The 17,016-nt window shown below is 34.0% G+C and overlaps 1 protein-coding gene and 1 long non-coding RNA gene across 2 annotated transcripts; one reads left to right on the top strand and one right to left on the bottom strand.

Moving 5' to 3' along the window:
• The first annotated feature begins 1,619 nt into the window (after positions 1-1,619).
• ImpE1 (Ecdysone-inducible gene E1) lies at positions 1,620-16,887 on the top strand. The gene is made up of 7 exons (XM_088045637.1): positions 1,620-1,837; positions 8,842-8,992; positions 9,042-9,173; positions 12,629-12,967; positions 13,015-13,223; positions 15,825-16,299; positions 16,663-16,887. The coding sequence occupies exons 1-7, from the start codon at positions 1,799-1,801 to the stop codon at positions 16,692-16,694; spliced, it is 1,377 nt and encodes a 458-aa protein (XP_087901763.1). The 5' UTR covers positions 1,620-1,798; the 3' UTR covers positions 16,695-16,887.
• LOC148168824 (uncharacterized) lies at positions 16,293-17,001 on the bottom strand. Its single transcript, XR_015770737.1, has 2 exons — positions 16,884-17,001; positions 16,293-16,799 (listed from the first exon to the last, which is right to left on the bottom strand). It is a non-coding gene; the product is annotated as an uncharacterized LOC148168824 (long non-coding RNA).
• Positions 17,002-17,016: the final 15 nt, after the last annotated feature.

Here is a 17,016-nt window from a genome sequence, read left to right as displayed (position 1 = left end):
TATTCTTAAAAAAATTGTACTGGTATGAATGTGGTCGGTGACATTTTAAAAAGACCATGATAAAGAAGCTACCCATCAAACTGTGAATTAAGAACGTACGGTTGTGCAACAGAACCAGTTTCTATATGCAAAGTACGATTCAGGATTTCCAGCTTTGCGGTAAAGCACATTGTTAAACTCAAAAAATTGAACTCTGATTTTCGATGAGACCATTAACCCTACGATTAGCGTCTGACGGAAACCACCCTCCGTCTATAAATAGCGATTTACCCTGTCAGGAATCTGATAAAGGGTTGATGTTTTCGATGGCTCGTGTCGGTTATCCCCTCGAATTTATTACTATTTTAACGATCGGTTTTAGTAGAATCCTCTAATTTATTAGCGGATAAATTTCAGTTATGACTGATGGCGGAGCTTAAAAAGTTTACATACATCGTGTTCCTTGTTTGGAAAGCCTTATTTAATTACTTCTAAAGTATAGTAGGTGGTTTTATGTAGCGTATAATGACCTGTGATATATGCTCAAAGTCATATTAACACAACTTTTAAATTGTTATCACGTTATGTTTTATGACTGCTGTAATTCATAATTCTAGTGGATGAAACACAATTATCACATTTCTGGCTAAACGGGCTCAAACATAAACTGTTAAATTATGGCCAGGCAGTGTTTACAATTGCCGGTTTTATGTGAAACTTACTTCAAAAATGGCCAAAAATCAATTAACAAGATTTTTTTAACTAGTTTTTACCTTTTCCGCAAGTTAGATAATTAAAGCATTACTCTTCGGTGCTAATAATGTATTCACGCGAGACTGGTAATTAAATAACTAACATTTAACTAGCAAGACAAATGTTATGCTCTGGTTAAAATTATACTTATTTTCCCATAAGCAATTCATTTCAGGCTGAATTCATTCCAAGGTACATCTAATTAACTATGGATAATAAAATTACAAGTTTATTAGCAGTAAATATGCGTTTGCAGTAGTATAAATATTTTTCTGTTCCAGTTTGGGATTGAATACCTTCATTTTACTCGAGCATCATTTATTTCAATTTGGGAGCAACACAACGTGTTTTTCTAAACACACTTGTGTCAATTGCTCTGCTGTTAATATACAATTTATTTTTAACCGAGCATAATAGTTAATCTATTTCATAGCACCCATTTCCTGTTAAACCATAATGATCACAATCGCACCACTTTTTCAACGATTTTTTAAGACAGACGAAAATTAAAACGATCTTTCAAGTAATTACCAACTTCTGGTTTTACAATGCTTAAAAAAATGAAAGCGATTTTAAGTGTAGCACGAAATGAAGCGTTGAACTCACTTTTTTTTTAAATTAAACGATGCAAAAATTCCACATTTGAAGCAGTGTTGTTAAATTATCCAATCCCTCTGACAATTCGACAAAATCCCAAAGTTCATGCAATTTTAAAATCGACTAAGTCATAAACTGAGTCACGTAAATAAAATATTAGTTTAGTACCATCCAGCTAAATCAAATCAGTATCGATCTGTTTCGAATTCAATTGTCACGATGTACCGAAAAGTGGAGAAGAGACGTCCAATAAGGACGAAGAGTATCCTGTACAATAGAGGGAAAACACTGTGGGGTCCTGCCTGTGCTTGCTGTTATAACGTCTTCTTCTACACACCATTCATCGCGCGCGCTTCCACAGTTCAACAACGCCGAAGAAGTCGCACCTGTTAAATCATACGCGCTTGCAGGACCGAAGAATTTTCAGCGTGGTTTCAGTGTAGTGGTTCTAGTGAGTTTTTTGGGAATTATGACGGACTTGAATTTTCTTTTAGGTGTCTTGTTCTTGGTAAGATATTAGAGGTGTAATTGCCGGTTCGTTTTAGTTTAGTAATTATTTTATTACTGAGTGCAAGAGCGAAGGGGCCAAATTTAATAAGGAAATTTAATCTAAAGCACTTAAGCAATTATTTTGGTAGTTGCAAACCCATTAATGAAATTTGATTTTAACGTGTTTGCTTTAAAAGAAGCCGACGAATTTATTTCCGATGTAGTCAAGTGTGTCTGATGTATAAATATCTCCGTAGAGAATTCGCGAAATGTAAGAATCTAATTAGCCACCAATTTCGACGTAATTTGAATAATACTCCTCAAATAAAACCAAGAGAGATAATTGCGTTCCTTAATCATAGATTCTTCACCGCAAAAATGCTTTACATCAACGAGAATAATTGAGAATCCTCCAGTAGACCGCGTCATTTTTTTACCCAACCAACTCTAATTAACTTAAGGGAGACGAGATTCAAATTGAGTTGGACCCCATGAATCACAAATGAACAATGAATATAATGTTTTGAGGGTTATCAGTTGCCAAGTTTGGTGCACGTAAACAACTCCCCAGAGCTCCATGTACTGCTGTTCCGTCAATAATATAATCATGTTTGTGACAAAATCACATCTCTTAGGGGATTGCGGAAAAATCTCAACGAATGCGCAATAAATGTCAGCAAAGAGTCGAAGAGAAAAATTGGCTTCGCTGAATTCGTACGTCTGATTTTGAACAACTCTATGAATAGGAATAACTGCTCTTTAATTAGTTTTGACTGTTGCTTACAAAGAAAAATTACGACACATTAAAAAGTTCATTAATTCCAAGTCACAGGTGGTCTGTAACAATAAATCTGGATAAAAACCAAAAAGATTCCAATATTAATTATCAGATATTAATAACGCGAAAATGATAGATTGGACTTTTTAATGCAGCCTAAACGGCTGTCATTCTCCCGCGCTCCCCTACGTCAAAGGGAGGCGTTGAAGATCAATACGTTTTCCACTGCACTGATTTAATTTTATGAATGATTGAGTCCTCTTACTCAGAAAATCGATTGCAGTTTCACAGTTGAGAAAGCACGACCGCGGTGAAATTTTCAGTGTGCAGAATCGCCTCTGAAATTTTTTTTCACGTTTATTAGGTCAATTTCGAAAATCTGTGAATCAGGGAAATAAACAGTTAATCTTTTCTATAACAAATTTCATTGCAAACACCACAATTGAGTCGTTTCGAACTACTTTCGGTCAACTTTATCGAATAGCGTAGAAAGATAATTTTCACGTGACCGAATTATTAGTTGCGATGAATGAGAGCTGTTCACCTCTACAGAGACAGTAAACATTACAATTGTGGAGATTTACAGTTGCGTCTGTCACTTAACTCGGGATCTATTGAATTGTTTGACGTGTGTTATGGGAGAATGGACGCTAATTTGCACTTTATACGTCAAGATTTCACCAAATGTTCGAACACGCTAAACTGGACGCTGCTGATCCTACGATATTAAAACGGTAAATAGCATCAAGATTATGAATGGACTTACTGTTTAATAACGCACAAATTGTGCTCGTTATAAAACTGCATCGTCTGCCCTAGTCAAATCAAATTTTCGACCCACAAAACTTCCGTTCGATATTTCAACTTTAATTGCATTCAATTACCGCAAACATGACATGATTAACTTGTTATTATCCCCATACAATCGAGTTTTCATTTGCTAATAAATAATCCAATCTCGTATTATCGGCAGACACCTGTAGGTTGTTGCGAGTCCGCTATTAAACGGAACATCCAGAAGAGTCAACTTGCTCACCTAAAAACATCAGTGGTCTTCCTCCGATTTGTTAATTTACAATTAGGGTCTGCAATTTGCGTTGGTGCCAAGCGGTACTTTCGGCTGATTGCATCCACCCACGTTTTACTACTTGGCGATTGGGTTAACTTGTGCACCGAAGAGATTATTTTATTAAAAGATTCGGAGATTACAGTTACCTGGATTAATTTTATTTATTAAAACCGCTTTCTCTAAGCAAACAAATGTTCATTCCTAATTGCTCTAATTACACTATTGATTAGAAAGGTCTTGATCGATATTGTGACAAAAATTAAAATCAATAAATTTACAATCAGACTAATGAGCGTGCTCTAAACATTTATTATGTATGTAGGCATTTCCCACCGATGGATTTGCAAAAATAGACATGCATAACTGGAAGTCATTGTAATTTACATATTTCCCATCAAATTTAATTCCCCGGTAAATATTAATTAGATTATGTCTCCACCAATTAATGATGAGATACCTACTATCAACTCGCAAATTGCACGCAGGAGCGTAAAAATGATAAGCAAAAGGAAGCCAAGACTTAAATTATAATTAATAATGAGGTGGATTTACTAACACTTTGTAATTGGCGCGTTTCCCTGCGCTTTTAGCTTAACTTTCCGCAAGAGTATCAGATCGTTAATCCCCCTTTTCTAATTAAAATCAAATTTAATGGAGATGCAGCTGAGACCGCGCTAATTTGCTCTATAAAAAACATAAACAGATTTTTTTCTAAAGAATTTTCAATTAGTTTCCGCTCACTTTAATGCCTGAAAGTTAATAAATGCATGTATCAAATTCGTGTTTTTGGCGGACGCCGGCGAAAAATTCCTGCCGCCGTTTTTGAGTTGAATTATTACGTTGTTTTGACGGAGAGTGTGCCGTCTGTTATTTCTTGCATTCCTGGCGACTTCATCCTCAAGTTGCTCAAGCGTTTTGTTGTCTGATGGAACAAGTTATCAGTGTAATCTGTCATTAAATTCATTCGAGGTATTTTCGATAACATCTGACAGCAAAAAGCTGAGCAACAATCGATAATTTTCCGCGCACACGACATTGGCGAAGTTGGTTTTATTTTTCCTCACGATTCGTGTAAAATTCAGATAAGTGGAATTATTGCACCAATAATTATTCGGAGAGGTGAACTCTAGCTATCTATACAGCGGCATCAAGTTCATGATAGTTGTAGGTTGTTGTTAACGGTTTCAACTTGTTTGCTAAATAAATTAGAGGACATTGAGAAGAGATCTTTTCCTGGAGTTGTAAATGAAAGTCTTTTAGGTACAGCGTTTTACATTCCGTGTAAACCAAGATTTAATTAAACGTTTCTAAGCATTAATTCAATGGATGTACCAATAAAACACCGGCAAATACTTGAGACTTATTGTTGGAAAGCGGTCACTGACGTCTGACCCTGGACAACAGAAGCAAACGAAGGTGATAAATATTGACACTCGTTCTCTACATCAAAAGGTGCCGTTTCATAGAATTTCCTTGTGAAAAATCAGGAAACACAAGCCTACAGGAATATTCAACACTCCCACAAGTGTTTGTTAATTCTAACTTTACTCTTTCACAGTCTCGGAAATTTATGCTGATTTTACGGCCCATCTCTCTTCCGGAAATTACCAGATACTAATTACCATTATAAACTATTCTGATATGAAGCTCCAAATCACAAATACCAAGCGATTAAAGCTCTTCCTTTTGCAATAAATGATGCATAAAATAGAGATTATCGCCCAAAAGTCGCTACCATTATTTATTCAGATTAAATAACTGGACCGAAATTAACGAAAAAGTTAGAATTAATCAGTGGTAACGAGCTGGAGAAGAAATGCCTTACGGTTGTTCAGACAAATGCAGGTAACATAAATTATATTTGATTCTGTAATAGGTACTAAAATGTTTACATTATAGCTCTAGGTAAAAAAAATCAATAATTTAGGGATTTCCATTAAAGTTGCAAGCAATGATCCGTTAAAATAGCTAATAATTTTCATTTTTATTACTAAATTAACGTTGTGAGGTCTTAATGAAATTATTAATTAACACAAGACATTTGGAACGAGAGCGGACTTATCTGGAAAAGCTTCGCGAGAGTTTTTTCTATCGACCTCGTTAAACGAGGATAACTTAACTCATTTTTAACAATAAAAGTTTTCATGGCCTATCACTGATTACAGCTTGATTCCGTACTGAACAGTGTATCAAATTAACTAGCCAGGCTCTAGTATATAATCTTGTAATTGGTGAATCTCCTAAGTCAATTTACTTAGACTACATTTAACATTCTTCAGTGTTCTCTAAATAATGCATTCACTAAACTAGGTAAACTTAAACCTGTTAATTTACAAGACCGCATTGTTAGAAACAGTCAAATCTGTTGTCTTGAGCACATAAAACGTCTGCTTGAGTTCTGCTCGGTACCTTTTATGAGTCAATTTAACACAGTATGTAGAGTTTTCTCAAGACTGCAATTCAGCGTCTTGTGCGGCATTTTTGAGGTGGATGAACATAAAATTCGATATAAACACGCACATGTTACGGGAACACTCTCCAGCTGCTATCTGCATGAATATCTTATTATCTTCATTAGAAGTGTGAAGTGTGAAATTTGAAAAGCAGCAGTGGCCAATTTTATTAATTTTTCGAAGTGATAACTCGGCGGTGTGTCACCGTTAATTTAATTGTTCTGAGTCATAAACCTGTGCATCTAGTCATAAATTCTTAAATCAACATTAGATTGCGATCACCGTTTTTATTAGAAGGAATCCTTACTCTTATTTTATTTATCGGATTTTTTTTCGGCGGTCTTTGAAACTGCTTGACAAACTTTCTGGTAGTAAATCTGACTTTAAAACCTGTGAAGTAATAAATATTAAATTAAATAGTAGAGAAGTGGTTGAAAATGTTACTACCAACTTTATGATGACATTTGTCAGCCAATTTATTTATCAAACCATTCACGTTTATATAGGCAGTTATTTATTTTCATCTCTCTTGAACTGGCAATTAAATTTCAACTTTGTGGAACGCCAAGTCAAGCATATTTTCCGCTAATTTTTTTCGGATATTTAGGTAGGACAAGCAAAAAATTATGAGTCGAAATCAAGATAAATTTCCTTGTTCAATTTTTCTGAAAACAAGCCACATTCCACAACTAGCAAAAATTTCCGGCATCTTCCATTAAAATTCGTAGTCTTGGTAATTTTTGTGCTACAGCTATGAAATTTTTGGGGGATACTACTTTTGAATTGTATATTAACTCTACCAAATTGCAAGAGTCTAGCGCAATAGACACAAATTTTAAAAAAACTTATTTGTAGGATATTATATCAATTTTCGAGATCCTTCACCAAAATTCGTAATTTAAGTAATTTTAGTGCTATAACTACGAAATTTGAAGAAGTTACTACTTTTGAGTGGTGTATCAACTCTACCAAATTGCAACACTGTAAAGTAAAAGAGACAAATTTTAGAAATTTTTATTTGTAGGAAACACCAAAAATTTTCGAGATCCTTCACCAAAATTCGTAATTTTTGTAATTTTAGTTCAATAGCTACGAAATTTGGAAAAGTTACCACTTTTAAGTAGTGTATTAACCCTTCCAAATTGCAACATTGTAGAGCAGAAGAGACAAATATTAGAAATTTTTATTTGTAGGAAATACCAACAATTTTCGAAATTCTTCATCAAAATTCGTAATTTTAGTAATTTTAGGGCTATAGCTACGAAATTTGAGGAAGTTACTACTTTAGAGTGGTGTATTAACTCTACTAAATTGCAACATTGTAGGGCAGAAGAGACAAATTTTAGAAATTTTTATTTGTAGGAAACACCAAAAGTTTTCGAGATCCTTCACCAAAATTCGTAATTTTTGTAATTTTAGGCCCATAATTACGAAATTTTAGAAAGTTAATACTTTTGAGTCGTGTATTAACTCTACCAAATTGCAACATTGTAGAACAAAAGACACAAATTTTAGAAATTTTTATTTGTAAGAACTAGCAAAAATTATCGAAATTCGTAATTTTAGTAACTCTAGTGCCATAGTTACAAAATTTAGAAAAGTTACTACTTTTGAGTCGTGCATTAACTCTACCAAATTATAAAATTGTAAAACTAATGACACACGTTTTAGAAATTTTTATTTTTAAGATGAAGCAAAAATTTTGGTCATCTTTCAGTAAAATTCGTAATTTTAGTAATTTTAGCGCTGGAGCTATAAAATTTGGAGAAGTTACTATTTTGGTATCGTGTATTAACTCCACCAAGTTGCAAAATTGTAGAGCGAAAGACACAAAATTTAGATTTTTTTTGGTTTTTATTTACCTCTTCAACTTAAATTTGAACTTTGCAGAACGCCAAGTCAAAGATATTTTTTGTTTCGCTAAAATTCTTCGCATATTTAGGTAAGACAGGCAAAAAATTACGAGTCGGAATCAATATAATAAAATTCTTTGTTCCATTTTGCTGAAAGCATTCCACATTCCACAAACAATTAGCAGCCGTATAATTTGTAGTGTCAAGAGTTTGTTTGCTAGCGTGACAAACTGAAATTACAATATTTTTCTGCTTTTGTTGGTGAGGTTATATTTTATGGCCAAATTTTGCACCTCGCATGCATAAAAAGTGAGTAGAAACAGGTGTTATGAGCCAAAAAAAGGTTTTAACGAAAATGAATCCCATAAAATCCAAACGTGCCCGCAGAGCCTCATTGTTTAGTCAAAACTGTAAAGTTGCTCCAATTCTCAGTTCTTTATTACATATTAAAAAATGTACAAATTCCTGCCCCGCTTTTTGTTGCAATTTATATAATATATGCTGCATTGAATTAGTAGTAACGGAATAAACATTATTTTGCTATAATTTGTACTTAATGTCAATTGAAAGATGTTCCAGTCGTTGAATCATTTCGTGTCCACGCTACTGTTCATATTCCCGGAACTCATTTACCTGCATTTGCATCAACTTAGCGCCAACACTTTACAGATCATTTTACCTGCCACAATCTGCACTTAGTAATTCAGTTATCTGGGTGGGCACGGATGCATTAAACTACTCCTTGGAATCTGTCTTACCTTTAATTAATTGATTTCCACTTGATTATGTGTGCATAAATTATAAACGCCTATCATCATTCACTCTAGAACCTGTTAGATCATCTATAAAACATGCAATGATTACTTCCAGGTGTATGGTTCATGTTCAGCTCATGTTCTCGGTGACGAATGCAACAGTGACTGGGAGTGTAAAGAGAACATTGCTGGATCGATATGTCACCGGGGAAGGTGCTTGTGTCAGCCCTTCTTTGCCAGAGTCAATCAAACAACATGCGTACAATGTGAGTGATGTCGACTCCTACTTCATTCATTGATGAAAGCATTTTTCAGCCACGTTATTGGGGTATGATTGTCTCGTTCCTGAGCAATGTTCGCTGAAAGTCGCCAACAGCAGTTGTCTGGATGGGACTTGTCGATGTGTCGACGGTTTCCTGCAGTTCAGGAAACACACTTGTCTGGGACGTGAGTAGCATTAAAAATTACATTTTACTAACACAATGCAGAAGATATTTTAAAAATAAATTATCGGAATTCTGTTAAAATAAGACGGACTATTTTTACTCGTTTTTACATTTTCTCTTCAAGAATCAAAATACTAAGTTTCTTATTGAAAAACAATTTTATAGGCAAATAAAAAATAGAATAAAATACAGTGCAATGCATTACAAATAAATAAAATAAAAGAAACCATTTTTGAGTCGCGTATTAACTTTACTAAATTGCAAAAGTATAGAGTGAAAGACACAAATTTTGGAAATTTCTATTTCAAGTCGAAAATTCTTCTATAAAATTCGTAATTTTGGTAATTTTATTCCTGCAGCCATGAAATTTACGAAAATTACTATTTTTGAGTCGTGTATTAACTTTACCAAATGGCAAAAATGTAGAGCAAAACGCACAAATTTTAGAAATTTTTATTTTAAAAGCAAAGCAAAAATTTCAGACGTTTTTCACCAAAAATCGTAATTTTGGTAATTTTAGTGCTACAGGTATGAAATTTGGAGAAGTTACTATTTTTACGCCGCGTATAGACTGTACCAAGTTGCAAATTTGTAGAGCAGAAGACACAAGTTTTAGAAATTTTTATTTTAAAGGCAAAGAAAAAATTTGGAAATCCTTCGCTAAAATTCGTAATTTTAGTAATTTTAGTACTGCAGCATTCAAATTTGGGGTCTTTACTATTTTTTAGTCATGCATTATCTCTACCAAATTGCAAAATGTAGAGCCAAAGACACAAGTTTTAGAGATTTTTATTTTTAAGGCGAAGCAAAAATTTCAGTCGCCCTTCACAAAAATTCGTAATTTTGGTAATTTTATTGCTGCAGTAATGAAACTTGGGGAAATTACTATTTTTTAGCCGCATATTAACTGTAATAAATTGCAAATTTGTAGAGCAAAAAACACATGTTTTAGAAATTTTTATTTTTAAAACAAAGCAAAAATTTCAGACGTCCTTCACTAAAATTCGTAATTTTTGTAATTTTTGTGCTAAAGGTATGAAATTTAGAGAAGTTACTATATTTGAGTTGTGTATTAACTGTACTAAATTGCAAAATTATAGAGCAAAAGACACAAGATTTAAAAAAAATTATTTCTAAAACAAAACAAAAATTTCGGAAATCCTTCATAAAAAAATTCGTAATTTTGGTAATTCTAAAGCCGCAGCTATCAAATTTGGGGATGATACTGGAGCAGATAGTTTGCGATCTTTTGAATCCTTTTTAATTATTCATATTTAAATCTCTTAAAGTTTTAACATTTTTATTACTCGCTTCCCTAAATTATGCAAATTACCCGCCACTTTAGACTTCCTTGACCTAATTAATTTAATGAAAATGATTTTAATTACACCAAAATAATAACAGCTGTAAGTAATACCAAGAAAAGACCGTTGAGAATTAACAAATGTTATTAACACGAACGGCACTTATATTACTAGTAATTGAATTCAATTACGTAACTGCTTCCACAAAAACAGAGTGATGCAAATTTATTTTATCTTGATATCAGATGGGAGTTAATTAATTAATTTGAGATGGTAACTCACTTAGCACTAAAAGTAGTTTTTTTTGTAAAATAAACACCCATAAATAATCCAAACTGATGTTCAATGCAAAGTAGCAAAAGTAACGTGGTTGTTACTGCACAAAAACCATTAGAAATGTGGTAAAGAAACTTGCACATAACTTAAAATAACTACATGCTTAATAACCTCGATTTACGCAGAGACCAGATTAAGTGAATCTAAAACATAAATAATTTGCTTTCAGAGAGATAAACTAGCAATTAATTGTCAGAAATCTGCAATAAAATTCGCTCCAATAAATTGTATTAAACCACGAGATTATCTAATCATTTTTGTACTTATCTGACGTTTAGCCCTCGGCGCAATCTTCACGCGTTACCAAATTAGCGTCATTACACGTTCGATGCATAAATAACGAACAGATTTTTTCATGCTAAAGTGTAACAACATGACATTACTTAATCGATTTAAATCTCGTTAGATATTTTTAAACATGCAGAAGATGAATACACGAAGTTGATGAACAACAACCTCGCCGTCGGCGGTCACGGACTACTTGAAACGCTCTTTGATCACAGTTTCACTTACAAAACATTGTAATAGCACCCAATTAACTTGAGATATTAGACTAATTAAAATTAGTCGTCAGTTTGAATAGACTCCTACGCTGGTGTTGTCTAGATCTATGACTTAATTAACGGTGGTTTTTACAAACGAAATTTCTCACAAAAGTAGTCTAAAATTATGATGTTAACCCAACTAATGTGGCGCATTTCCCGACTTCCTTTGTGGAACGGAAGAATGATTACGGTTGTTCAAGTTACGATGCACGCAAATCCTTTCTGCTAGGTTTTTAGATAAATCATTAGCAGCTACAATTAAATTTTATTAGCCTTTCATCCCAGATAATAAAACTTTATTATTTGTTAAATCTATGGGTATATCAAACAGATTTTCCTCGAGCTTTACTGAGTTAATACGAAAATTTATTGTCCCCCACATTTACGAAGTTAATTACAAATTCATATGAGGAAGATCAATTAAATATTGATTCGGTCTCATCCACTTATTCTCATCTGAAAATGAACAATGCCGGTAGGTTAATTAAACTCGTGGATGACTTATTGTACCAAGATTTGTAAGGCTATTAAAGTGTCATTTATTGATTTCCTTGAAGAATTCCAATCGGGAAAGATCCTTTCGGTGTCATTATTATTATTAGACTCAAGACATGAAAAATAACAGCTCAATCATCGCTCGCTCGCTTCAATGGAGTACATATTTGCATTTTGCAGTGTTGCAGTCAGTAGATGATTTAACTAACATAAATTACATAGTTATGTGAACAGCTAGAAGAGCTAAACATTCTGGCGTGACATGACTGATTAGCTATACAAATGAGCCCTTCGGACAAAAAGGTATTTCGCAGTTTCGCCACATATTTTGTACCACAACATGAATACCGAATGGTTGGCATACCGTACGATGTACAGTTGAGCGATATAATTGAAATTCAATGGATCAATTATTGTGTCTTTCTTTAACGTTCTATAAAGGCGTTGAACTGTTGAAAAAATACCACTGAAAAAGCACATTGTCGATTTTTAATTCTATTAAGAGTCTTGTGACAGTTCTTGGTAAGATGCCTGGGGTTCATTAGGAAAATTTGTGTAAAATTGCTTTGAAGACGATACCGTTAAGACAAACTTATAAGGAAGGTGAATAGGCCTGAGAACTAGAAGAACCACAATAACCATTCTTTTGATAAAATTCACAAGAAGCATCGTTAGATGCACATACGATGCATCAAAAGCCATTATCTAATTTATGTTTTACTAAAGATATACTTTTCGATAACAAGTATCATCGTCTAACTGTAGCTTTGTTTCAGCTGCCAGACCCGGAAACGTGTGTTACAGTAACGCACATTGTCGTTTATGGACAGCTGATAGTCATTGCGACTTTTTGATACCAAATTTATTCGGCCGATGTCAGTGCAATTCACCGTTTCGACAAGTAGGTGATTCCTGCGTTAGGTCTGCATTCCAAACCAAACCGCCGATCACCACAACCGAAGCCGACATTGATACTAATTTAATCGGCGGCAAATTTGATAAAGTCACCACGACGACCACTGCAAGGCCGACGACGCCGACGACTCCTACCAAAGCCACGACAAAAACCACCACTGCAATTCCCAGATTCAATGTCTCCTCCACGGTTACGACAAGTATGATCAAAAACTGCACTTTCACTAGATTAAGTGATTTTTTGTAGCCGTACCTCCAGCGACTACAGGCATAAGAACGCGTGTTGATGACGCTGCAGAGGCCGTCAGTTTAGGTCTTCCGTGCGTGACCGATCTTCAATGTCGTGCAGCTGATCCATCTTCGAGATGCTTAGATGGAGTTTGCGATTGTGTTATTCAAACGAATTCCACAGGATGCTCTGCTAGGAATCGAGGATGCATCCCTGGGACGTTCCAGGTAATTAGGAGAGCACGGAGTGCAAGGTCGGTCTTCGGAAGACCTTGGCTTCGGTAGCCGTTCGTTCAACTTAATTTCGTAATATGAACACAGAACTCGGAAAATTCCTCGAGCGGGCACAATAAATTATTCCCAAAGGACCAAATCACTTTCGCGAAGATCCGCAGTGCACAAAAATCCAAAATCAAGTTTGTTTATTTGAATTTCTGAATAACGTTTATTGTTCTGAAATCTTCAAACTGTCGATTACTAGGCGTAAATCAGTTTGTTTTTATGAGAATTGCATCTACAGCCAAAAAAAGCACTTCACTCCCTTGCATTGCAATTTCAGCCAAATTATCGGGACTCTATATGCCAGCCAATTTTTTCAAACTGTTTTTGAATTTTGCAAATTTGTTACATTGATATTCACCTGAGAGTACAAATTTACCTGAAAACCCATTTTTTCCCGCAATATGCTTTAGAAAAAAATAATATTATTTTCTGAAGTTTCCTTTCTAAGTTTGAAATAAACATAGAGTTTAACTAGAGTTTTAAAATTAAGATCAAATCAAAATCAAGATAGTTCAGTCTGGAACTAGTTCTGGTTTATTAAAGAAATATTAAAAATTACGCATTCAAAAAATCTCAACCATATACAACCATATAGAAGCGGTTGCAACTAAAATGAATACAAGCTTATATCATCGTAAATTTTTGTTTCTTTTCAAAATTTTCAATAAAAATCAATGTGAATGATGAAAATACAGAAGGGTATTGAACCACATAAAAATAAAAAAAAACATCAACAACAAAAAGACAAATTAATACAGTAGAACCTCGATTATCCGGGTGCGGATTACCCGTGCTCCAGATTATCCGTGCAAGGGTGTTCGTTCGATTATCCATGTCTCACAATACAAAAAAACACACAAATCGAAGACCAACTACTTCGTGTTTCTGCTTCCAATGTTCGAAAATTAAAAATTTGGAATTTTCACGAGTAACAAACAGTTCGTGTAGTTTAATGAAATTTAAGTCAGTGCAGAGAGTAAAAACAAAATTATGAGATAAAATTTCTGTCTTTGAATAGTAGAGTTCGTAAACATTAAGAAAAATGCTTGAAACAAATTATTTTGCAATGAAATCCTTCATAATTAAGGAATCTAAAAACTAAGTGACAGAAAAAATTTTGGAACCAAAAAAGAAATAAATAAAGGTACCAGTTTTTTTACTAGGTACAAAATAGTTACTTTTATGTATGTAACTAAGTTTATATATGTAATATGTATGTCTAATAAGTGTTGATTATTTCATTTTTTTTTAATATTAAAAATTGTTATGGTTAAGGTGTTGAAAAGTTTTGTTTAAGTTTTTTTTTATATTCTGAATTAAAAAAAAAGTTCCAAATAATTCTGTTGCCTTAAAACGTATTGAACAACTCTATTAACCGTGTTTTTCGATTATCCATGCAGGCTTTGGTCCCGAGAAGCACGGATAATCGAGGTTGTACTGTAATAAAACTGCTGATTGAATTTAAAATTTTAAAAAAGAAAAAAAACTAAATGTGAATTTTAGACTAATAAAACTACTGATTGAATTTAAAATTTTAAAAAAGAATAAAAACTAAATGTGAATTTTAGACTAAAATTTGGTCTGAAAATCTAAAATATTATTGTAAGCAATTTTTTTAAATAATTTTTATTGATATTTTCAACGTGAAACAAAATATTAGAAATCAGCCCCATTAAAAAAAATCGCAGTTGAGTGTACTTATAATTTACAATGTTGCAAGTGTTACTAGTAGATTCGCCTTAAAAAGTTTAATTAATGTGGTAAATTTCAAAACTTATGTCCGAAAATTGTCAAAATTTTGTTGAGTAAAGATTTTTGTCCAGCTAGATTTGCGATTGGGATCACTGTGAGATCTTCCGTAAAACCAAAAGTTGTTATGCTAATTAGCAAAAAAAAATGTTTTTATTTGAGGACCTCAGAAATAAATCGCTGGATCTATAAAAATAAGTGCTGTTAAGAGACGTATAATTTTTGAAAAAAGCTCCATTACGAGAATAACATAATAGCAAGATTGATATTACAAAATTAAACCTGTAGAGCCTGTCATGTCATCATAAATGATTGAAACGGAAGAGTTATAGTCGCACTTAAAATAAGAAACAGAATCTTGCATTAAATCTAGTATTTTTTGCCAACTGTCACAATTAAAGCTCGAAACCACATCCTGCCGCTTCTACTGGTCTTTTAATTAAACCTAGACCGAGTGGGCAGCTTTTATAAATTCTTCCCGATAGAAATTAATTGTGATTTATGATTGAAATACGACAGGAAATATAATAATGTACAAATCTTTTTAATCACCATCAAGCAAAGCAGTCCTCCTACGTTATCCTTGTATCTATTCCATCATCATTACTCTAAATAACTTCATATCCTCTAATTTGGCCATTGAAGGCATTAATGCAAAAATAATTTTCCGGTTATTACCCGTTCGTTCCTTCGGCGCGACCATTAAGCCTCAACTCCACAAACTTCTTCGAAAGCAAAAGCATGACTGATGAAACCTTAGTGCATCTAAAATCAATACGTTTAATTCCATTGTTGCAGTGTCGAAGCACTGGAACCTGCATAAGCTGGTTCTTTGTCTGCGATGGTCGCAAAGACTGCAGCGACGGTTCGGACGAAGAATGTTTCCGAAATAAATGTCCCGCTGAAGCTTTCAGATGTAAAGCTTCAGGCCGCTGTGTCTCACGAGCGAGTCGTTGCGATGGTGTCAAGGATTGCGCGGGAGGCGAAGACGAAGCAGACTGTCAAGCGACGAGAAAAAACGGATGTCCTCCAAATACCTTCCAATGTGCGGATGGGAAATGTTTACCGGAGTATGAGTTCTGCAACGCCATCGTCGGTTGTAGTGATGGAAGCGATGAACCCGCCCATATATGCAGAGGAAGAGCCAGAAGACGGCTCTCCGAGTACTGTCCGCTTCGGTGCGGAAATGGAAGATGTAGATCTAGCGCTATTGCTTGCTCAGGAAGAGATGGTTGCGGAGATGGCACGGACGAAAGGAATTGTTCAGTGTGTAGTAAGTAATTATTTGCAGGTCGTCACGGTACGCCCAACTTGGGGATATAATTGAGCTTAATTTATTATTAGAAGCTTATCTAAACGCGACTCCACGCTTTTAATGATTACGTTGGCAGCTTTCGCAACATTGACTTACAGGCATAAAACAACATTTATCTATGTTGCTCGGAGACGATCAAGAGATACCGACTTTGATAAAACAATATTTACATGCAATTTAAATGAGTTTCATATTGTTGCCACACCTGACAGCTTGTCGCAAAACTTAAAAAAACGGAATGACACGTACAAAGAGAGTTGTGACAGATTAATTAACAATATGAAGAGATAATAACGCTATTTATAACTTCTTTTTTTTCAGGGTGTCCGATTGTTAAAGGAAGAAGTTTATAGTAACTCGATGTTTGATTTCCTCTCCATACTGTACAATGCCAAAAATTTTGTATATTATTTCCCCAACCATGCGACTCATCACGTAGATTAAAATTAGATGTTAATCTGTAACTCAAGTATTATGTAGCTGCTTAAGTTAAATTTAAGTTAAGGCTCAAAAAATTTTGTTGGAAATAAATATTTATTTACCTGTGTTGTTTATTCATTCCAAAACCACTCAGTGTAAGAAGTTACTACATAGACAGTGTTTATAATTTATAACTCGTCGCTGTTGATAAACTAAACTTTTTGAATGACTGAGATAACATTAGGCAATATTTTT

Source organism: Gnatocerus cornutus, chromosome 9, assembly GCF_029298725.1.
Source record: "Gnatocerus cornutus isolate USDA-ARS CGAHR chromosome 9, icGnaCorn1.1, whole genome shotgun sequence".
Classification (NCBI taxonomy): Eukaryota; Metazoa; Arthropoda; class Insecta; order Coleoptera; family Tenebrionidae; genus Gnatocerus; species Gnatocerus cornutus.
The sequence above is the reverse complement of the archived record's forward strand: the minus strand, read 5'-3'. Positions and strand labels throughout refer to the sequence as shown.

Excerpts from the sequence above, each read along its gene's own strand:
- ImpE1 (XM_088045637.1), top strand. The coding sequence starts at position 1,799 with ATGACGGACTTGAATTTTCTTTTAGGTGTCTTGTTCTTG. Across the intron at positions 12,968-13,014 it reads CTCCTCCACGGTTACGACAA|CCGTACCTCCAGCGACTACA; the intron begins GTATGATCAAAA and ends GATTTTTTGTAG. Across the intron at positions 16,300-16,662 it reads AAGGAATTGTTCAGTGTGTA|GGTGTCCGATTGTTAAAGGA; the intron begins GTAAGTAATTAT and ends CTTTTTTTTCAG.